Source organism: Typha angustifolia, chromosome 9 (assembly GCF_048772165.1).
Source record: "Typha angustifolia cultivar Huaian chromosome 9, ASM4877216v1, whole genome shotgun sequence".
In the NCBI taxonomy this organism is placed as follows: Eukaryota; Viridiplantae; Streptophyta; class Magnoliopsida; order Poales; family Typhaceae; genus Typha; species Typha angustifolia.
In genome coordinates, this window is record NC_133247.1 from 7,722,543 (window position 1) to 7,746,386 (window position 23,844).

The following is a 23,844-nucleotide window of genomic DNA, read 5'->3' on the forward strand; positions in this document are numbered from 1 at the left end:
ATAAAGACATACTTCGAGGTATTTTAGATCTATCTCAGGAAACCTATATTAATAAAGTTTTGGAGAGATTTCGGATGAAAGATTGTTCACCGAGTGCAGCTCCTATTACAAAGCGTGATAAGTTTAATTTAAACCAATGCTCAAAGAGTGATCTTGAGAGAGAACAAATGAATAACATTCTATATGCTTCGGCTATGGGAAGCCTGACGTATGCTCAGGTTTGTACAAGACCTGACATTGTATTTCTATAGGAATGTTAGGACGATATCAGAGTAATCCAAGTATGGACCACTGGAGAGCAACAAAGAAAGTAATGAGATATCTTCAAGGAACTAAAGATTACATGCTTATGTATAGACGGACAAATAATTTGGAAGTAATTGGATACTGAGATTCTGATTTCGCTGGTTGTGTTGATTCATGCAAATCAACATCTAGATATATTTTCATGATAGCCGGTGGAGCTGTATCATGGAGGAGTGTCAAGCAGATCTTGACTGCTACTTTTACTATGGAAGCAGAGTTCGTTTCTTGTTTTGAGGCTACTTCACATGGTGTATGGCTTAACAGTTTCATATCTGGGCTTAGAGTTATGGATTCTATTTCTAGGCCATTAAGAATTTTTTGCGATAATTCAGCTGCTATTTTTATGGCTAAGAATAATAAAAGTGGAAGTCAAAGTAAACATATCGACATTAAGTATCTAAACATAAGGGAACGTATTAAGGAAAAGAAAGTAGTCATTGAGCACATAAGCACTGAATTAATGATCGCCGATTCTTTAACTAAGGGCATGCCACCATTAAAATTCAAGGATCATGTAGAGAAAATGGGACTTGGTTCCACTATGTAATTATATATACAATCTATGAATGAAACTCTTGTTAATTATGATGTTTTCTCATATTAATGTGCACATTAAGTATTTGAGAAAATTCATAGGACCAAGAATAAACATAAGGCTTATTCATTAAGTGTTACCACATAAAGTATAATACTTGAGAACTAAACATATTGTAATACATGGAAGATAATACTTGTTATTAGAGGACTTATCGCCATGATTCGTATGTTTATTTCTTAAAAGAATAATCAATGAGATTAAGTTAAGGCATCAATCAGGTCAAACGTATGGACCAAGTGGGAGAATGTAACAATTTTTCTTTTAACCCAATTTATTATGGTCCAAACGTTTCCCTCTCTTATTACTAACATTCATAATGGTTAGAATGTTTTCTCATTGATTAGATGAAGATCTTTTCATTGATTGAGATGGAACTTTTCTTATTGATTAAGATAAAAAATTTCTCATAAGATGAACGTTTATTTTCAATATAGTAACTCATAGCCATAAAGCTTGATGGGAGCTAGGCTATATATAGTGGATTTAGTCCCTAAGCTTATTCACTCAATTCAAAAAAGTCACACCATCAAACTAGAGTGTTTAAGAACTTAGAAGATTCAAATCTAACGTGAGAAAAATCATAAGTTTTGAAGTGTGAATTTGAACACCAATGGCTAGAGGTATGATGATCGTTGGGAGTTTAGTTTTCGATCATTTATAGAATTTAATTCTGTATTTTGGATCGTATTCTTTTATTCTAACATTTGTAACTAATCAGCTCATGGAGAGCGTCATCAACCATCTGTACTTGTATATGGGATTTAATTTCCTGGTAACCTGAATAATGTCACGTTGAGAATGATGCTGACATGATCAGCTTGATGTCCAATCATCATTTTGAATTGTCTTAGAATCTATTTCCTTTTTCTTTTAACTTACTAACATTACTTTCAGTTTTTTCTTGTTTGGTATTAGCGAATCTTTTGAAATGCCTCAATTGATTGTAGTACTTGAGAGAACATGTCTATAATAATTGCTCTTCCTTAGTTATAGGGATCTGAATTGAATTCAGCACAATTTGAATACCTTGTTGATCATGGGATTTCCATCAGTATTGAGATCCCATTACTGGTGGTTTCTCTGTATTTGTATTGGTTACAGGATCTATGAATTGCCTGATCAGAACCCATGTTAGAGAAGAGCAAAAGACTTGAGTTATTTTTGTGGGGATTTGACATTTACTTTTCCTTTTCGCTGGGATTCATGGCTTGTTGTCGTTGAGTTTCGTTTTGGTCATTGGAAGTTATGTGGAAGTATATATGAACTCATATACCTTTCTATTGTGTTCTAGGGATGAAAAAGGACTCGAGATTATTCTTCTCATAATAGCCCGGCGGTTATTGATAAATGGAACACGAGATTATTCTTCTCGTAATAGCCAAGCAGTACGAACAAATTATTCTGTGATCAACCGAGCAGATATGATTTTTTCTTTTAACAGGATGCGACACAGGCATTTCTCAATTGCAGCAAGATATGCATTTCAAACTTTATGATGTCAATATCCTTGAAATCAAGTTGTAGAAGACAATGTAGTTGAAGTAACTTTATGTTTGATACAAAAAGAATAGCTCAAGCTATTGACCAAGAATGTCTCGAACTTCAGAAACGAGCTTCACGTAATCTTGTCTGGGAACGAGCTTCGGATTCGAACTGCAAAGAAAGATTGGCTGAATCTACCTTGTATTTTAGGATACAACTTGAGGAACAGCAGCTAAAGAAGCTTGTAGCTTCTCGGCAGAGATTGATAGGTCAACCATGTTTCCCTGAAAATATTTATCATAGGCAGCAAGGTCGAAATGGCCATGACCACACATAGCCATCAGAATGACTTTCTTTTCTCCTGTCTTCCTGCAATGTAATGCTTCTCTAATTGCTGCTGCAATAGCATGAGCTGGTTCTGGAGCTGGAATCAGGCCCTCTGTGCGAGCAAATTGTACAGCAGCTATAATAAGAGAAAAGACCCGAAAGAGAATCAGTGTCAGTGAAGATTGAAATACAGTAGACATTTTGGTGATACTGATTCTCTGACATGTCCTGTGCTGACGGCAAGGAAATTCTTGTCATTATCCATTTTAAAAGCTTAAATTGTTAGATAATGGTAATTTTTATATATTATATTCCTCTCCACTTCTAGGGTTGAGACATTTTAAGAGACCCAGACCTAAATTAAATAGGAGGAGGTTTTATATTTTTAAATAATAAATGAGCCTAATATGATTTGAGCTTAGAACTTTTGCTCTAATACCATGATAATTCACTAGCTACTTTCAAAGCTTACATTGTTCGAGAACAATGATTTTTATATTTCACACTCTAACATCAACCTTACGTAGTTGGGACAAAAGACCATTAGTTTGTTATCTTTTCTAAAGCTGCACAACACAATTCTTATATCTATTTCCAATTTGGGTGAGTATTGTTCGAGTATCAACAGAATCAATAACCATTATGGAGCAATATTTCACTAAATCTGAAAAATTCTAGAGACAACTAAGAAAAGCTAAAAGCACTAGCAGACCCTAAACAAGGCAAGGATATTGCTAGTTGCACACATGGATAGCCATGTCGGCAGCGTACCGGCATACCGCACGAGGGGTGCCACATGGCACCCCTCCTAATAGCTTCGCTGCTCACCATCAACCTCGACGTCGAGCTACTCATCGCCGATCACCGCTCGCCGTCGCCTCGTTGGGTGCCCTAGCCTGTCCGAGAGAGGAGAGATTGAGAAAGAGATTGATACACTTAGTTAGGATCTTTTCTTATTGCATTAGTTATTTATTTTAATTAAAATAAATTTCTTGTAGGTCGCGTTCGAACGCGGAAGGGGTCGCGTTCGAACGCCTTTACGAACACTTGCATCAAGTTCGCAAAAACGAAGAACATGAAATGCGCATTCAAACACGGTCGGGCGCGTTTGAATGCCTGCATCGCGTTCACATCGACGAAGAACGCCTTTTGTACGTTTGAACACGATTGATGGGAGTCCACTAGAATTAAGATTAATAATTATTATTTTGGTTTGTTGGCTAGCCTCTATAAAGATGTGAATGGCAGCCAAAATCATTATGCTATTGGAATATTGCTTTCTTACCTCTCTATCTTCTCTCTACTCTAATCTCCCTCCTCCCTCTTCACCAACCTACCATAGGTAAGGTCTCTCCTAACTTCTAATCTCCCTTGTCTGTCAAGTCCTCCCTCTTCCTTAGAATTTCGACCACTTCTTTCCTTCGTCTTTATCCCTTAAACAACATCTACCATCCACTCTCATCTCCATTGTCATCCATAACCCGAACATCCACTCCACCCATCACCACCATCATCATCCGCACTAAATCGTAATTTCGTCCGAGTTGCAATTCGAATTTACAAAGGTCATAAATACGAAAAATGTAGATCAAGGAGTTACGAATTGATTCCACTTAGTTTCATAATTTTCTGACTACAGGAGAATATTTGGTAAATATTTTTTTTCAGTTGCGTGGACTGCTTTCTACAATAAATTCAAAATTTGAAGGAATCATTCCATAGCCTATCATTGGTATCAGAGCCAAGCGAACCACAGACCTCCATTAACGGTTGAAACAAGGAAGATGGCATCAACAAGGAGATCAATGGAGAACACACCGACAAGGAAAGACTCAATCCATAATAACCCTAATCGTGAGGCCAATTCCTTTGGAGCGGCCATGACAGGACCGAGTCAACCAACGTCCATGGGTGTGAATATGAGCTTGGCAGATGACTTAGAGGCATGTTTCAAACATTGCTGCATAGAGTTGATACAATGCAGAATGATCATAATGCTTTAAAGGAATGTCATGAACTGATCGGCTTCATCATCTCCTCGACGAAGATCAATGCCTCAAGAAGAACCAACGGTGAGACCACATCGAACCGATACCCCACAGGTCTAGGTGCGACATATTAATATCAATGATTCTCTTTTACCTATTCTTACACACCATCCCCCACCTCCAATACACAACCCAAGACCGACGGTGGTGGAACCTGAGAGGCGTGCAGCACCGATGCGCTTCGTCGATGAAGAGGATTAGCATTTAGAGGATGATGTTGATCCCTTCGAAGATAATGATCGACTTGTCCGAGGATTTAGAGAAGGAGATCAATAAGCACAAAGGTTCAGACCTGAACCAAGGTTCTTTCACGAACCCGACAATACTATCTGAGAGAGAACCGTACGCTTAGACTTCCCAAAATTCCAAGGCGGTGATCTGACAAATTGGGTGTTTCAAGTTAGATAATACTTTGATTGTCAAAGGACAACAGAGGACGCAAAGGTCCAAATGGCAAGCTTTCACCTCCAAGAAATGGCATTGCATTGGTATAGATTGGTTATTCGTGATAGAGGATTTACCGGTTGGGCTGACTTTTGTAGAAAGATTACACGTAGATTTGGGAAAGCGGCATATGAAGATTTTGCTGCCACATTAAGCAAGATGGTTCAAAGGACGACTGTTTTGAAGTACCAAGTTGAATTTAAAAAAGTTAGTAGTCGTTGTGAACCACCTTGGCCCGAACCAATATTGATAAGCACATTCATTTTAGGGCTGCGGGATGAGATACAGGCGAATGTTCGTGCTCTTTATCCTACCATTCTTGAGGAAGCCTATGAGAAGGCCATAAGGATGGAGCAAAAGCACAAGGCTCTCAAGATGGCAGCGAAAACAAGTTGGGGCAATCGAGATGGGTGGTTTGCGCTTAGAATGCCGGCTGAAAATTTTGCGAGTTCAAAAACAATGGCTGCTAGTGTTAAAACTACAACCACCTTTGAGACCTTCTTCTGATCTTAAAAGAGGCACAAGACTCCCCGTTCGAACTCACACCTGCCCAGGTGGGGGAGCGAAGAGCGAAGGACCTTTGCTTTCAATGCGATGAATGTTTCACCCCTGGTCATCGGTATTCCAAACCAATCGAGAGTGTAATACTCATCGATGGTCTCGAGGACAAAGAGGTTGTTGGTGATGGAGAGTGTTCAGACGAGGTCCATGAGGAGGCCGTGGAGGAAGACGCAGAGGAAGATATCCAAGCGAAAATATCAATGCATGCATATTTGGGTACTTCCGCACCGAAGATATTACGGGTGGACAGACTCGTTAGAAAGCATTGTGTGCACATCCTCATCGATTCCGGGAATACACAACTTTTTAGACGAGAGGTTACTGGGGAGATTGGGCTTGGATGCTGAACGGACCGCGAGGTTTGACGTTGCTATTGGAGACGGCACGAAGTTTAGAGCGGAGAGATTATGTCGTCGGGTCAGTATATGGGTGCAAGAACACGACATCACTATGAACTTGTATCCGTTAGCGCTGCGAAGAACGGATATTGTCCTTGACACTCAGTGATTACAAAGCTTGAGATCCATCACTTTTGATTTCCGAAGCATATGGATAAAATTTAAGCAAGGAAACAAAGATGTGCGGCTTGATGGCGTTCAGTCTCTGCCAATTCCTGCGATGCAGCCGATGGTGCGGCTACCTTGTGCGAGTGATTTGGCCTATCTTCTTCAGTTAGGACCAGTAGGAGACGAGTCTCAAATGAGTCCAGATACTACCATTGAGTTGTCTAATTTATTTGATAAATTTGTTGAACTGTTTGAGGAACCAAAGGAGTTGCCACCAAGGCGAACAACGGACCATCGCATAAAGATTGTGAGGCCATATCTGTATCCACATGTGCAAAAGGAAGTTATCTCAAAGATGGTAGCTGAGATATTGGAGCAAGGCCTTATACAACCAAGTCATAGCTCTTATTCATTGCCCGTGCTATTGGTGCGAAAGAAAGACGGGACATGGCATTTTTGTGTCGACTACTGGACACTAAACGCTATTACCGTTAAGGACCGATATCCCATTCTGGTCATAAAGGAGCTGTTGGACGAGCTTGCAGGGGCATCCATATTCAACAAGCTTGACTTGAGAGCTGGGTATCATCAAATTAGAGTTCACCCGGCAGATGTGCATAAAACTGCATTTCGGACCTCGGACGGGCACTATGAGTTCCAAGCGATGTCTTTTGGTCTCACCAATGCTTCAGTTACTTTTTGAGGCCTCATGAATGATATTTTTCAGCCTCTACTGCGAAGGTATGTTTTGGTATTCTTTGATGACATTTTGGTGTATAGCAAAACTGAAATGGAGCATTGGAGATATTTGGAGGATATGCTGAATTTATTAGAGTAAAACCAACTGAAGATTAAAAAGTCCAAGTGCCTGTAGAGAGTACCACAGGTGGAGCACTTAGGCCACATCATCTCAGCGGAAGGTGTAGCGGCGGATCCTGAAAAGATAGCATGCATGATCGCTTCGCCGATCTCTACTACCACCACAAGATTGCGAGAATTTTTGGAGCTAACCAGATATTATCGTCGCTTCATCGTCGGGTATGGCAAGATCACTGCTCCTCTCAATTTTTTGTTGAAGGACTCTTTTAGATAGATGGATGAAGCCACTACAGCCTTTGAAAAACTGAAAACAGCAATGACAACGAAGCTCGTTCTAGCGCTATCGGATTTTATCAAAGAGTTCATTATGGAATGTGATGTATCAAGAGTTGGCATAGGAGCTGTACTATTGCAAGAAGAACGTCTCATAGCCTTTCTTAGTAAGGCTTTATCACAAAAATCTCAACAATTATCGATCTACGAAATAGAGATGTTGGCAATTCTACATGCGGTGACAAAGTAGAGACCTTATTTGATCCGTAGGCGATTCATTATCTGAACCGATCAAAAGAGCCTTCCATACTTTATGGGACAACATATTCACACTCCAGCATAATAGAGATGGGTCACAAAATTACTGAGGTATGATTATGAAATTCAATACAAGAAAGGAACGAAAAATAAAGAGGCGGATGCACTATCACGCCAACCCGATACTGCTGAGCTTACAGCTTATTCTTCACCTACTTTTCTTTTTCTTGATAAGATGAGTTATGCATGTACATTTGACACAGATATTTTGAGATTGTTATAAGAGGTGTTGGATGATCCAGAGCGCCATCTAGAGTTGAAGAATCGAGGCGGTTTGCTGCTGAACCGCGGATACATTCGAGTGCCCGCAAATGATGGATTGCGGCAGAAATTGTTGGATCACGTCCACCAAACTCTAGATGCTAGTCATGAAGGTGTCTTGAGGCCTTATAAAAGGATATCACAGAGTTGCACGTGGCCAGGATTGAGGTGAGATATGAGGAGTTTTGTTCGTGCTTGCGAAGTCCGTCAAGGGGCTCAGACAACCACATTAAAACCGACCGAATTACTACAGCCTCTACCAATGCCGGACCGTGTTTGAGAAAATATTTCTATAGATTTCATAGAGGGTCTCTCATTGGTTTATTCTGTTATTTTTGTGGTGGTTGACAGATTGAGCAAGTATGCGTATTTTTCGGCATTGTCACATTCAATTTTAGCCAAGTTAGTAACTGAAATTTTTGTTAGAGATATTGCTTAGTTACAAGGCATGCCACGCACAATTGTCTCAGATCGTGATCGTGTATTTATGAGCGACTTTTGGATGAAGTTTTTTAGATTACAGGGGACTCGATTGAACTTCAGTTCGGCCTACCATCCACAGACTGACGGCCAAACCAAGGTGGTCAATCGAGACATTGAGCAGTACTTGAGGGTGCTTTGTTGGAGAGATGCCGAGATGTTGGTTGAAGTTATCTAATAAGGAAATTTATTCTATTAATTCATTAATCTTACGTATGGTCTTACTTGCGTGAATTAATAGGATTGACACTGCGTGAGGAGGATTTTGGGATTCCAGAGGAGCCGGCTAGCTGAGGAGATTTAGTGCACTGTGGAGAGCCCCCAAGGCGAGTAGAGATGATACAAGTCTAGAATAATATAGTTACAATTATTATACCTTCCATGACACTGTAGAATTGTTAGTATTAATACATGCATCTAGTGTACTATGATGTATCTTGACATGTGCAGTTATTAATAGTTTACTCATCATGATATTATGAGAATGCTAGCATATGCATTAGTGTAACGATGCTCTACATATATTCAGTATGATAAACTCTTACATAAATATCTGTTGTAAATATAGAATGTAACGATCATGATAACTATGATATGCCTTATACACTCACAGACACTGTACCACTTCCACCTATCATTAGTAGTTGGGTTCTGACTAGGCAGTGCCCCTACTCACTCAGCTCAGGGTTAAGGGTAGAGTGTATCTTATATGACTATATTATTAGTGGCCTACACTTGAGGTCGAGAGCCTGTGTGGCATTCGAGTAATTATACTACATAGTCAGAACTTGATTGTGAGGCGAGGATATATCTCTAGCGATACCCGACGACGCAAGGTTAGAGCATCCATTGATGAGCTGAGGGCTTTTGATTCTCCCACTGAGGGCGGTGATGATTTAAAGAGAGTGAGATATGAGCTCACGACCAGAGTCCTTAGTCTGATGGCCACAGACAACCAGTCACATGTAGTGTCGCAATGCATGTGTGGGTGGCATTACCGCTAAATGTATATATATCCCCCCTCGATGTATGAGATGATGGATGGTTATGTGGTAGATAATTTTCTTGAGAGTATCTACCCTGTGGTGAATAATTCGGTGAGCTATGATAAAACATGATTAATGCCTTGGTGAGCATGAGATGACTAAACTACTCTTTTATTGCTATGCATAACATATAAACACTATGATTGAGATTCGTATGAATAAAAAATTATATCAAGCTTTATATCTGTGAGGACTTATCCTAATACGTTTAGAAACTAGCATGTTCCAAGATAGTGACGTGTAGTCTTTATTGATTGCATGGATTTAGTAACTCATGGTAAGTCATCTAGACAAGCGTATTGTTATTGCTAGCAACTATAAGCATGCATTGGATATGAACCTATGATTTCATTGTTATAAATTGTGGATTCTACTCGCTAGGCTGTGTGCTCACCACCTCTTGGTGGTATTATTTCAGAGCTAGGGGACGCAGATGCAGATAGCGATGAGTAGCTGCCTTTTTATTTCAGTTATGTCTATTAGTTGTATTGAGCCCCTGTGAGGGCATTATGATTGACGTTGTATTTTAGACTTTAGAGTTGTATTTTGGATGTGTATCTTGAAGGCTTATTGTGGCCTGTGGAACTTGTATCTAGACTCTTACGATTGAGTTTATTTATGGTATGAACTTATGCTACTATGTGTTTTGTGAAATCCTATTACTAACAAGTCATGTGATGCACCACGTAGGGAGATTTATCCACGCGGTTTACACATGTATTTGGAGATTGGGTGTTTCAAGAAATATTAGAGTAGAGAGAATAGAGAGAAGATAGGAGACAAGAAATCAATAATCTAATAGCATTATGAATTTAGCTGCCATCTACACCTTTATAGAGGCTAGCCAACAAGCCCTAATAACAATAATTAACCCTAATCCTAATGGAATCCTACCGATCGCGTTCGAACGCACCCAATCACGTTTGAACACACAAAAGGCGTTCTATGTATGTGCGAACGTGATGTAGGTGTTCGAACACGCCCCACCACGTTCAAACGAGCATTTTGCGTTCTCTATTTGCGAACCTGATGCAGGCATTCACAAGGGCGTTCGAACGCAACCCCTTCCGCGTTCGAACGCGACCTACAAGAATTTTATTTTAATGAAAATAAACAACTAAAACAATAAGAAAAGACCCTAACTAAATGTATCACCGTCCCTACAGACACTGCCGTCGTTACAGCCGATGCTGCGTCCGCCATTACCATTCTTGCAACCCCTGCCGCCATCGCTGTCGCTCTGCTGCTACCGTCACTGTAGCCCCTGCACGATCCTGCCACTACCGTCGTTGCAACCGCCGTTGCCATTCTTACAGCCCCCTATCGCCGCCGCCGCTGTCCCTGCCACTGCAGCCATCGCCACCGTCGTTGTTGTCGGATTACGACCATCATCATCACGACCACCATCTTCAGTGGACATGCGACATTCGATAACATCCATCCTTTCTTTATTGTTATTTGTTAGTCTTAAAATAGCAAGTGTCTTTCTGTTGGTGTTAATTATAACCATATTGAGCCTGTCATTGCCTACTACTACCTACCTATTTACATTGCTTAATTCATTTATTTCATATCGACAAGCGCTTGAGCCTGCTATTGCCTACCTACTTCTTTTTGCTGTTAAAAAAAATTAAAACAATTAATATTAACGGTAGAACTAGCTAGGTTAGAGGGAAAGTCTTGACATATCTATAGTCCCCGTCTCGATCTCGGGAGCTTATACTACTGATTTGCAATTTTTCTACTGAGTCTGACCGGCTCTTACTGAAAACTTTATAAGTGGTTGTAGGTTATTTAGGTTATTACTCCCTTATTATTCGTTGTGATCTCTTAGCTTGCATATCATCATTCATTTATTGCATTTATTTCTTTAGTGGTAGAGACACATTATGTGGTAAAAGAGTCTCACCCATCATCCTAGTCTATTATGGAACCCAATATCATGAAAGAATTTCGTCGATTTTTACAATAGTCCATTGAAACCATTACGACTAGATTGGACGACTTCAATGCTCGTCTTGAAGCTATTGAGATGGGTCATGACAAACATGAGACCAAGAGTGACGTCGATGCGTCCAACATGAGTGCCACGCGTGCCGCTCCTAATATCGAGACCCATCGACAGGCCCCATACTACCCGCATCATGAGAGATTCTAAGAGAGAACCCCACAATTATTATGAAGATACATTTGATTGTCACAATAACAGAAGGTTTAGAGGCAATGTCGCCTTTAGAGAATTTCAAAACCATGACGATCAAATTATAAAAAATATTAAAATGGATGCCCTAACTTTTGACGATCGCTTAGATCCTGCTGTATTTACTGACCGGCTTTGTGAGATGGACCACTTCTTTGAGTGGTATGATCTACCGAAAAATCGACATGTTAGATTTGCCCAAATGGAACTAGTCGGCCGAGCCAAACTGTTTTGGCAAAGTATAGAGCAACTTTTAGTGCGACGAAACCAACCTCCCATAGTTCATTGGCATGAAATGAAAGAAAAATATTTGCCACATTCTTATCTTAGTGACCTTTTGGATCAATAGAATAATTTTAGACAAGGAAATAAGCCTGTAAGCCATTATGTCTCCCAATTTGAGGAATATATGTTAAGGTGTAATGTTATGGAGGATGAGAAGATGACCCTGAGTCATTTTAGGCGTGGCCTTAACGACGACATTCAAAGAGAGTTAGTTTTCCGGGAAGTTACCTCCTTGGATCAGGCTTACACTCTAGCGTGAACTACGAGATGGTTAATAGGCAACAATTGCCTAGGCAACCAATTGGGCGCACCCCTCCCAGTTACGCACCTACTGGTGTAAAAGCTCCACCACCATAGGTACCTACCAAAACTACCCAAACTGTCGCACCTGCCTAACCTAACAAAGGAAAGGGCCCCTCCATGAAACTGCACCTGTTAATGAGCCCCGTCGTTGTTACAAATGCATACAAGTTAGTCATGTAACCTCAAACTATCCTCGAAAGGCCCTTTATCTTAGGGAACAGGATGACACTATCGGGGAAGATGAGCTCGATGAACAAGTTTATGAACCTGACCCTAATGATGTCCAAGATAGTGACAAAAATCATGATTATGGAGACCATACTGTTGGTGCCGTTCGTTGCGCTTTAATGCAACCTTGGAAGACCAATGATTGGCTAAGGAATACAATATTCCACACTTACATTAAATGTGGGACCAAAGATTGCAAAATCATCATCTACAGTGGGAGTTGTATTAACGCCGTCTCTTCTAGCGTTGTATCTCGCTTGGCGTTAAAATTTACACTTCATCCAAATCCTTATAAGGTATCTTGAGTAAATGATTCTTCCATTGCTATAAATGAGAGATGTCTCATTCCTATCACATTCCTTTCTTATAAGGAAGATGTGTGATGTGGCATTGTGCCGATGGATGTAGGGCATATCATTTTGGGCCGCCCTTGGTTATTTGATCATGATGTAACTATTTTTGGGCTTTCCAACTCATGCTCCTTCACTTTAGAAGGCAAAAAGATTAAGATAAATCCTATGCACTCTAAAATAATTAATAAAGATAACAAGAAAAATATTCTAAGTAAAAAGGGTTTGCACATAATAAATTCTAAAGAATTTGAAAAGGAAGCAAACCAAGGCTCTATTGTGTTTGCCTTGGTGGCTCGTGAAGTTGGGAGCACTACCCTCACTCCATCATCCGACGAATCTACTCCTATACTAAATGAGTTTCAAGATGTGTTCCCGGATGATCTACCGGACCAATTGCCTCCTTTGCGCAATATCCAACATGCAATTGACTTGGTCCCTGAAGCTTCTCTCCCAAACTTGCTACACTATCGAATGAGCCCCAAAAAACATGGTGAACTACAACATCAGGTAAATAAACTTCTTATGAAGGGTTTCATCTGCGAGAGCCTAAGCCCTTGTGTTGTGCCTGCCTTGCTCACGCCAAAGAAGGATGGGCCTTGGCTTATGTGTGTCGATAGTCGAGCCATCAATAGAATAACAGTAAAATATCGTTTTCCCATTCCACGACTTGATAACATGCTTGATATGATGGCGAGAGCTTTAATTTTCTCTAAGATCGATCTTAAAAGTGGTTATCACCAAATCCGAATTCGCCCAAGCGATGAATGAAAAACTGCTTTTAAGACGAAAGACGAGTTGTATGAATGGTTGGTAATGCCTTTCGGTTTATCAAATGCCCCAAGCACTTTCATGCGTGTTATGACACAAGTGCTTCGCCCATTCATGGGAAAATTTCTTGTGGTGTATTTTGATGATATTTTGATTTATAGTCGATCAAAAGAGCTTTATTTGAACTATTTGCATCAAATCTGTCTAGTGCTTTGTGCTACTCAACTCTATGGCAACAGGAAGAAGTGTTCTTTTCTTGTCGATCAAGTCATCTTCTTAGGATTGTGGTTACTTCAGAAGGAGTCTGCGCCGACCCTGAAAAGATCAAGGCAATTGTTGATTGGCCGGAACCACAAAATATTCATGAGGTGCACAGCTTTCATGGCCTTGCTACTTTTTATCGACGCTTCATTCGAGGGTTTAGTACTATCATGTCGCCAATCACTGCTTGCTTGAAGAAAGGAGATTTTTATTGGAGTAAGGCAACAAATAAGGCTTTTGAAGAAATTAAGAGGAAAATGACAATAGCGCCTGTAATGCGTCTTCCTGACTTTTCTAAAGCCTTCAAGGTGGAATGTGATGCCTCAGGCATCGGGATCGATGGTGTTCTTAGCCAAGAATGCCATCCTGTTGCCTATTTCAGCAAAAAACTAAATGAGGCCAAGCAAAAGTACTCCACTTACGATAAAAAATTTTATGCGGTTATTCAAGCTTTATGCTATTGGCACCATTATTTACTTCCGCATAAATTCATGCTTTAATCTGACAACGAAGCTCTTTGGTTCCTATATTCTCGGAAAAAGCTAAATTCGAGACATGCTCATTGGATCGAGTTCTTACAATACACTTTTGTACTCAAACATAAAGCTGGGGTTGAGAATAAGGCGGATGATGCACTTAACCAAAGGGTTAACCTTTTGTCTGCCATTAGCATCAAAATCACTGGGTTTGACAAAATAAATGAGGATTATACAACTTGCCCGGACTTTGGCAAAATCATTCTCACTTTGCTGACTGATCCGATCTTAGCTTTGGACAGTTATTCCCTCAAGGACGATTACCTGTTTAAGGCTAACAAGCTTTGTGTTTCCCGTACATCCGTAGTGTAGGACCATTCCAAGTTCTGAAACGTGTAGGTGTTAATGCTTATGTCATTTATTTTCTCCCTGATTATAACATTAGTTGTACTTGTAATATTGAGGATCTAGCACCCTACCAACCACCTATGCACATCTCCACCAAATCCTATGCTACATCTACTACCCTTCGAGACATCCCTGCTGTGCCACATACCACTTCTCATTTCCCATCCACATCACAAAAAAAGATAGACGCTATTTTAGATGATCAAATAACATTTACTACAGAAGAAGGGTTCACCGTTTTCTCGTTCGATGGCACAGGTGACCAAAGTCTGATTGTACATGAATCACTTGCGAGAAGCTACAGCAACTTGACCCTGACATTTTGGAGTACTATCAGAGCTATTCGACTTGGTCGAGTTTCTTCCACCGGGGGAGAGTTGGTGGGGACACCACTTTTCATCACATTTATTCTCATAGGCACAACAGGGATGCACCCGTGGCCCTTTGGCTTAACAAAGGTTGTAACTAGTCATCTTCTAGGGCTATTTTCGTCTTTTGCCTTTTACTTTATTTTGCATATTACTTTATTTTGCCTATATAAAGGCTTGTAATCATCTTTTATGGGTTAATGAATATTTTGAGAGTTTTTGAATATTGAGTATTTGTTAGTGGATTTCAACGTCAGATTCCACGGGTTCGATTATTTTTCCCTACTTCTTCTTCTCAACTCTACAATCAAAATGTTGTCCTGCATCAGATTAACCCACTCCTTACAAACTCGCTTTGTAAATGCGAAAGACGCTAAGTAGTTTGCTATCGCATTGTTGCTTCTACTGGTGTAGCAAGCTTTAAGCGACGAGTTTTCTGAGATGAAGCGAACGCACTCGCTTACTATAGGAGCGACAGACCAGTCCACACGAGATTGGTCCTAGTCCTCTAACATCCTAACTAACTTTTGATAGTCCATGAATAACCAGACATTCCCACCGGCCAAATATTGCTTAGCGGCTTTGAGGAGCTCCTGCAAAGCTAATGATTCTCCATGGAGGGTGCTAATATAATGGTCAAGGAAGATAGCTTTGCCTAATTAGTAGTCGACGGGGAAATATAGCAAGAGAAATACCAATTCCACCCACGTTGGAGCCTCTCCAAAGCGTTTGACCAGCTGATTAGGCCACCCTGCTGGATATCAACTTTTGTAAGCATTCTCTGGTCGAACGCTGGAGAAGGGTCTAGGAACGAAGCCGACTATAGAAAAGGCAGATAGCTACCAGCTATCGATTCAGCCACCTAGAGAACATTCCTCGGGCACGGTTTCTCACCTCTGAAAATGAAGTTGTTCCTGCTTTTCCAAAGACTTCATAGGATAGCAAAGCAATAAGCTATGTCATTTTGGTCGGGGAGAGAAGAACAAATGACATGTAGCCATTTATCCAAAGTAGTGCCTTCTTTCTCTATTCTGAGTCCAAGGCGGCTGCTGAACCAAACCACTCTAGCACAGTTGCAGTGAAGTAATGCATGCTCCGTAGATTCTAGTGTGTTACCGCAGAGAGGGCAGGTTGGATCCAGATCCTTTAGCCTCTGATGGAGTGCAACTCTGACTAGGAGGGCTCCAACAATACCCTTCCAAATGAAACTTTTTACACTGGGGAGAGGGGAGGGGGGAGGGGGATTTTGCAATTCCAGATGGTCTCCAGATTTTTTCGATGTCTTGGGAAGATGTAGAGCTTAACCAACTTCCTTTTGAAAGGGAGCAGAAGGCAGATTTGGTAGAGAAAATGTCCTTTGTCGACAGCTTCTAGATTAGTCGATCCTCCCTACCTGAAGGACCTTAAGCCGGTACAATTCTTCGGATTTGAGCCACTTCTTCAGGGGCAAAGAGGGCAGTGATCAAGTCGCTATTCCATTGTTAATTTACCATAAGATTGTTGACCATTAAGCTGGGACGAAGGGAAGAGTGTAGCTAACAATGAGAAATCGAGAGCCAGGGATCCAATCGCGGGTGGATGTTTTCCCTACCACCCACCTCCCAGAGAATGTTTTTCCTTAGTTGCTCAGGATGGCCTTCCACAACCAAGAAGACAGGGGCGCCAATTTTGCTTCCCAGAAGGAACAGTTTGAAAAATATTTCGGTTTTAGAAGTTGCACCAACAGACACTGTGGCTCGGATATCATTCTCCATGCTAGTTTGAGAAGTAAGCTGTTATTAACCATTTCGAGGTTTCTAAAGCCCAAACCCCCGAGGTTGAGCGTGATACGATTCGGACTTCACCGATGTCGTCTCGAGCATGGATACACTTTAGGAGTGTCTTTGTATCTTATTTTAATATTTAATTTCTAAGAAAATAAGTTTTTTGTAAGTCGGATTCAAACGCAGGTGGAGTGCGTTCGAACGTGGTTGTGAACACGGTTGTGAACGTAGTTGTAAGAGTGTGCATTGTGCGTTTGAATGCGCTATGAATGCCTACATCGCGTTCCCAAATTCAGAGAAATGGGAAACAGGCGCATTCGGTCATGTGTTCGAATGACTGCATCGCGTTTGCAAATCCAGAGAATAGCGAACTCGGTGCGTTCGAACGCGATCGAGCGCGTTCGAACGTGGTTGGTGAAAATGTATTGTTTAGGGTTAATTTTAAATTGTTTGGTTAGCCTCTAAAGGATGTGGATGACAACCAAATAGTCATTATTGAAGAATTGAGTTTTGCCTTGCCTCCTTCGTCTTCTTCACTCTCATTCTTTCAATCCTCGGCGACGCCGCTTCTAACCTCCCTCGACCGGCCAATCACCCTAAACCCTTAGGGGTAGCCCTCTCCTCCCCCTTCTTCCAATCTATCCAACACTTGCCCTAACCCTTCCATCAACCATAACCCTTCCACCACCACTTTTCATTGGTGCCACCCCATTAACGCCGATCCTCCACCAACCACCACCATCTAGGATCTCGTACCTCCATCCATGGATCCTGATTAAACCCCCTAACATTCGTCTACTAATCGGACGATATCTCAAGATCCCTACATCCGATTCGCCTGAAACCTGATTTATTGGAAAGCTCTTTTCTGGAGCTACAACATATCCAAATTCCGACGGCAACATCTTTCAAGATCTTATTACAAAGTTCCGTGTCAGATCTAGTCCAGATCAGAGAATTGGAAAAGATCGAACCTTAGCCTAAGGGAAGATCGAATCAAGCTGGTATCAGAGCCACCGTTCCTCGTACACGCGCTTCCTATGACGACAACCAGAGCCATGGCTGCACAGCGAGATGATGAAAAAGAAATTCTCCCAATAAAGGAGGGGGAAACGGTTGCAGGGACTTCCACCCGCGGAACCGCCCGATCTAATCGGAATACGGAAGAACCTAGTGTTCAAACCATGTTGGGGTCTCTTTCCGAACAAATGGTCATCAACAACCAGATGATGATGGAGATGATGCGGAAATTACGGGCGGCAAGGGTAGCCATGGCGAACAGAAACGCACCATCGACCCTACGACGCGAGTCCACTTCCATAAACCCACCGCCACCAGTTCAGAATTTGCAACCACAAGAGCCGCTGCAGCCACCACCCTATGGGCAAAGGCAAACAAGGATGGTTACACCAGGCCCAGTTGCAGGAGAACCTATCCGACGAGCGAACCACTATGGAGATCACCTTGGATATCAAGATCCGTAGGCGGGTCAATACGATCCGGAACCACAGCGAGTTAATAAAAACTAAAGGAGGGATCATCAACCCTCCATGATGCATCCTCCTCCGATTAGACAAGGACTTGGACATGATCCGGAACGAGACAACGGCATCCGTGGACAAATCATGCATCTCGAATTCCCTAAGTTCAAAGGTGGCGATCCGATCAATTGGTTGTATAGGGCAAAGCAATTCTTCGCATACCAAAGTATGGCGAAAGAATACAAGGTGACACTTGCGAGCTTCCACCTTGAAGATGCGGCGCTTCATTGGTTTCGAGCAGCCAATGCCATTGAGGCTATCCAAACTTGGGCTGACTTTTGTGCCGATATCACACGGCGATTTAGAGCGTCGGGACATGAAGACTTCGATACTCTCCTCTCAAAGATGGTGCAAAAGACCACGGTTGGGGCATACCAAGAAGCATTTGAGAGGATAAGTAGCAAGTGTCATCCCCAATGGACGGATCAGCAACTTCGCAGCACCTTCATCTCCGGGCTGCAGAGAGACATACAAGCTGATGTGAGGGCTTTAAGGCCTAGAACCTTAAAGGAGGCCTTCGAAGATGCAGTGCTCATGAAAGACAAACATAGAGCCATGAAGTTACCCCTTAAACAAAGTTGGACGAGCCAAGGAAGCTGCAATCAAGCTCAACCAACCATAGCGATGAGAAATATTACTGGAGTACCAAGAACCGCTGCTGCGATGGTGCCTCCTCGAGCAGACCTTAAAGCTATCCCAAGATGTAAAGTACGCACCTAGAGGTATGTGTACGATGGCAAAATAAATAAATAAAATAAAAATGTGTTTTATTAAATTTTTAAAACTAATTGCAATAAAAATAAAACAATGTTAATGTTTTTGAGTCTCTAAACTAAATAAATAAAATTTCTAATCTAAAACATAAAATCTAAAAGAGCGAAAAAATAAATAGGTGAATCCTAAGTGGAGGTGGAGTCCGGGTACATCTCGCTCAGTCGCCCGCAGACTATTACCTGAAATAGATAAACAAATAAAAAAAATAGAATCCATGAGCCAACAACTATAGCTCAGTGAGTGGAATCCACTCAAAAACCAATTTAAATCATATTAATGCTGAAAAAGATTAAACTAACAGCAACAATATCCATAATAATTTGTAATAAGCATGCTCTTTAAATAATAACAATGATAACAATAGAGTCAACTTGTAACCTTGCATGGTTCCAACATATTAATATCTTTTCAATATTTATACTGTCATATGTCTCAATGAGTCTAAACCCTGTGGATCCACATCAACTAGAAGTCATCTCGAGATGACGCTCGGGACTTTTCTTCATAGCTGATCCAGTTATGATCATCAGATAGTATCACTATATAATCAACACACTGTCTTTCCCACTAACCGTTGAGAGAAGTTAGAGTCACCTATAAAATTTCTCATTCATCCTAGGACTGATCCCTAACCCCGCCAGAGTCACCTAAGAAAGTCACTGCAGTGATCTGATTTAGGACTTTCCCCTGGACTTCCAGATAAACTAGAGTCACCATGGAAAATCGTAAGCGATTTATATCGGGACTGTTCTCTAAATCGTACCAATACTAGTCTCATTTTTCTTTTCACAAATTTTAATATTTGCACAAAGTATGATGATGCACTGAGTATAATGATTAAATGCACACAGAAAATATAACAATTAAATTTTTGCACACAGGAATTGTAACAATTAAATTTTTGCACGTAAAAGTGAAATAAATAATTTGCACGCAGAAAATTTATAGGGTCTGACAAGGTATGAAATATAATAAAATAAATATGTGAGTGAACCCACTCACCTGAGTCTAAGCAAAACAACCGAAATCTCAAATGTTTAACTCACGTACTAAAATCACCACCTTTAATAATAAATAATAATCAAAATTTTAAATTGAATAATATCACTATTTTTAAAATTTAAAAACTAAAAAGAACTAAAATAGGTTTAATTACCCATTGGATTGGGCTGGGCTACTTCTGGCCCGGCCCAATCCAAAAGAATAGGCCAATCGGGCTGGGCCAAGGCCCAGCCAAGAAAATGGATTGGGCTACGGGCCAACCCGCAGCCCATCCAAATTAACCAATTCAGGTCGGGTCCGTGGATCCGAAATCCAAACCCGACCCGAACTCGAACTTAAACAAAAAAAAAAGGTTGGCTCGAGTTAAACCTGAGCCCAACCAACCATATTCTCCTTTCTCACAACCGACGCGAGAAGAGGGGATCAAGGGAGAGGGTGACCGCCGGTGACCCCCCGTCGGCGGCAGTTCACGACCACCCTCAACCTCTCGGCTCTCTCTCTCTCTCTCTCTCTAAGTGGAAGAGAACCCACCACGAACGGCCGACGCCGATGGGAGCCACGAGGGCTCCCTAGAAGACATCACCGACACCGGGCTTGGAGCACGAAGCTTCCGGTGACGATGCGGTTGCGACCCGAAGCCATCGGCCGGCCTGATTTGCCGATGAAGCCGAGAACTCTAATTTTAGGTATTTTCGTTTTACCTTATTAAACTGAAATTAATTTTGAGTGGTGGGAGAGGGCTTACCGACGCGTCGTATGGTGGTCTTTGATTGCTCCGGCGGTGCTCCGGCGATCCGATTCCACAGCGACGACTCCAACGGTGAGAAGAAAGAAAACGAAGGAGAAGGCCGGGGGGTTGAGAGAGAGAATTAGGGTTTATTAATTTATAGTTTAGAAGAGGATCAAATCTAATCCGATTAGGATTAGATGAAATTTTTTTTTCTTTTTTTTTTTGTTCTGCGCTTCGTCGCGTGCCGGAGAGGGAGAGGGGAGGGGCTGCACGTGTAGAGCACGTGCACCCTCCTCTCTCAACCCCGAATTATTATTATTATTTTTTTTTCTGGTTCTGACACGAGCACTCATACCTGCTCAAGTGGAGGAACAAAGGGCCAAAGGCCTATACTTTCGTTGTGATGAGAAGTTTGTGCCCGGGCATCGCTGTGCTAAACTGATGGGATCGGTGATGCTAACCGACTGATTGGAGGAGGCTAAGGACGAGATTGTAGATGAAGATGAAGGTGTAGCTGGACATCAAGGAGAAGTAGCTGAGCAACCCATGGGGGACATGATAGCCGAAATCTCCCTCCACGTCTATTCAGGGACAGCTGCACCAAAGACTTTGCGGGTGAACGGTGTAGTCAAGAAAACCACAGTGAGAATCTTGATTGACACCCGGTCCACCCACAACTTTATTGACAAGAGGCTCCTTAGGAAGATTGGGCTCGAGTCGAAACCCACGGAAGGGTTCGATGTGACGATTGGAGATGGCACCACATTGCGAGCAGATTTTATTTGTGGAGGTGTGGAATTGAAGGTGCAAGGCCAAACTTTCACATTGGATCCTTATCCGTTGGCCTTACGAAGTGCCGACATTATTTTGGAGACTCAATGGCTTCAAAGCTTGGGACCCGTAACATTTGATTTCTCAAGCCTTACACTGACATTTCGGAGGAATGGTCGAAAGGTGCTGCTGGATGGAAATCAACCGCGGCAAGGGCCGACATTGCAACCACTTGTGGGCTTTCCTTGTGTAGGGGACCGAGCTCTACTATCGCAAATAGCTGTTGCTGAACCAGAACATCCATCACCAAGGAAAATAGCCGCTGACATGCAAGAGCTGCTGCAGGAGTTCCAGGATCTCTTCAAGGAACCCCCAGGACTACCGCCGACCCATCGGCACGACCATCTCATCCAGATCATTCCGGGGGCTGAACCAGCAAATGTCCGACCCTATCGGTACTCGCATATCCAGAAGAAAGAGATCAGTAAATTGGTGATGGAAATGCTCGAGCAAGGGATTATTCAACAGAGTAAAAGTGCCTACTCATCACCGGTGCTGCTAGTTTGGAAGAAAGACGGGAGTTGGCGATTTTGCGTCGAACGCAGTCGGCGAAAATATATTATTTAGGGTTAATTTTGAATTGTTTGGTTAGCCTCTAAAGGATGTGGATGGCAACCAGAAAATCATTATTAAAGAATTGAGTTTTGCCTTGCCTCCTTCATCTTCTTCGCTCTCGTTCTCTCAATCCCCGGCGACACCGCTTCTAACCTCCCTCGACCGACCAATCACCCTAGACCCTTAGGGGCGACCCTCTCCTCCCCCTTTTTCCAATCTATCCAACACTTGCCCTAACCCTTCCATCAACCATAACCCTTCCACCACCACTTTTCACCGGTGCCACCCCATTAACGTCGGTCCTCCACCAACCACCACCATCTAGGATCTCATACTTCCATCCACGGATCTTGATCAAACCCCTGATGTTCGTCTACTAATCGGACGATATCTCGAGATCCCCACATTCGATTCGTCTAAAACTTGATTTGTTGGAAAGCTCTTTTTTGGGGGGCTACAACATATCCAAATTTCACACCGATCCGACGGCGACATCTTTTAGAATCTTATTACAAAGTTTCGTACCAGATCTAGTCTAGATCAAAGAATTAGAAGAGATCGAACCTTAGCCTAAGGGGAGATCGTATCAGAGCGGCCTACAGAGAAGATCCCAGCACCTGAGGTGAAAAGGCTTTGAACCCTGGTCGTGGGACCACCAAAACTTCCTCATAACTGAGGTAATCTCTTTTATGAGAACTTTGGGATAGGTAACAACAAACATGAAGAACACCGGGATAGCACTTAAGATTGATTTTACCAGAACTGTTCTTCCAGCTTGCGATAGGATCCTCAACTTCTAGCCTGCAAGCTTGGCTTTCACCTTGTCCAGAATGAAGCCGAGCACTTTAAGTTTTGATCGACAGGTCCAAAGCGGGTTGCCGAGGTGCTTGTCACCCACCGAGAGAGAGCTTTGGCGTTGAAGATTTGAAACATCTCAGCCCGACTTTGAGGGGAGGCTCGTCGGCTAAACATAATGGCGAACTTTTCCATATTAAGTTCTTGGCCAGAGATTGCACTATACTTTGCTAGAATTGAGTTTAGTTGTTCTGCCTCTTTTGCACTAGCTTTGCCGAAAATAAGCAGGTCATCCGCAAAGAGAAGATGCATTAAGACAGGTCCACTTCTAGCCGGTTTTATGCCTTTGTACAGTTTCAGCTTTTGCACCTCAAGTAGAAGGAGAGAAAGGAAATTGGAGCCAATGATAAACAAAAAAAAGAAAGAAAGACAGGGGACAACCTTGATAAAGACCGCGGCTAGGCAAGATGGGTGCTAGGTTTTCCATTTAAGATAACCTCGAAAGTGACAGAAGAGATGTAGCCAACTATCAGCTTGATTAACTGTGATGGGCAACTATGGAGCCTTAAACAGTCCCCCAGAAAGCCCCACTCCATCCTATCAAAGGCTTTTGATAGATCAACTTTGAGCATGAAAGAACTGACATTGCTCTTGGAGGACTTTAAGAAATTTACCATCTCTTGAGCGATGATTTGATTATCTACTATTTGCTTTCTAGGGATAAAGACAGACTG

At 41.9% G+C, this 23,844-nt stretch overlaps 1 protein-coding gene across 3 annotated transcripts in view; it reads right to left on the bottom strand.

The window, feature by feature from the left end:
* Positions 1 to 2,360: 2,360 nt before the first annotated feature.
* LOC140767753 (uncharacterized) overlaps positions 2,361 to 23,844 on the bottom strand; it is a 30,797-nt gene continuing 9,313 nt past the window's right edge. For 2 of the 3 annotated variants that reach the window (XM_073107782.1, XM_073107781.1), the window contains exon 6: positions 2,361 to 2,849. In XM_073107782.1, coding sequence (XP_072963883.1) covers positions 2,593 to 2,849 — 257 coding nt within the window. In that variant the 3' untranslated portion in view covers positions 2,361 to 2,592. Of the gene's footprint in view, positions 2,850 to 19,226; positions 19,377 to 23,844 lie in introns of those variants that run through there. The other variant, XM_073107783.1, reaches the window with a different exon arrangement.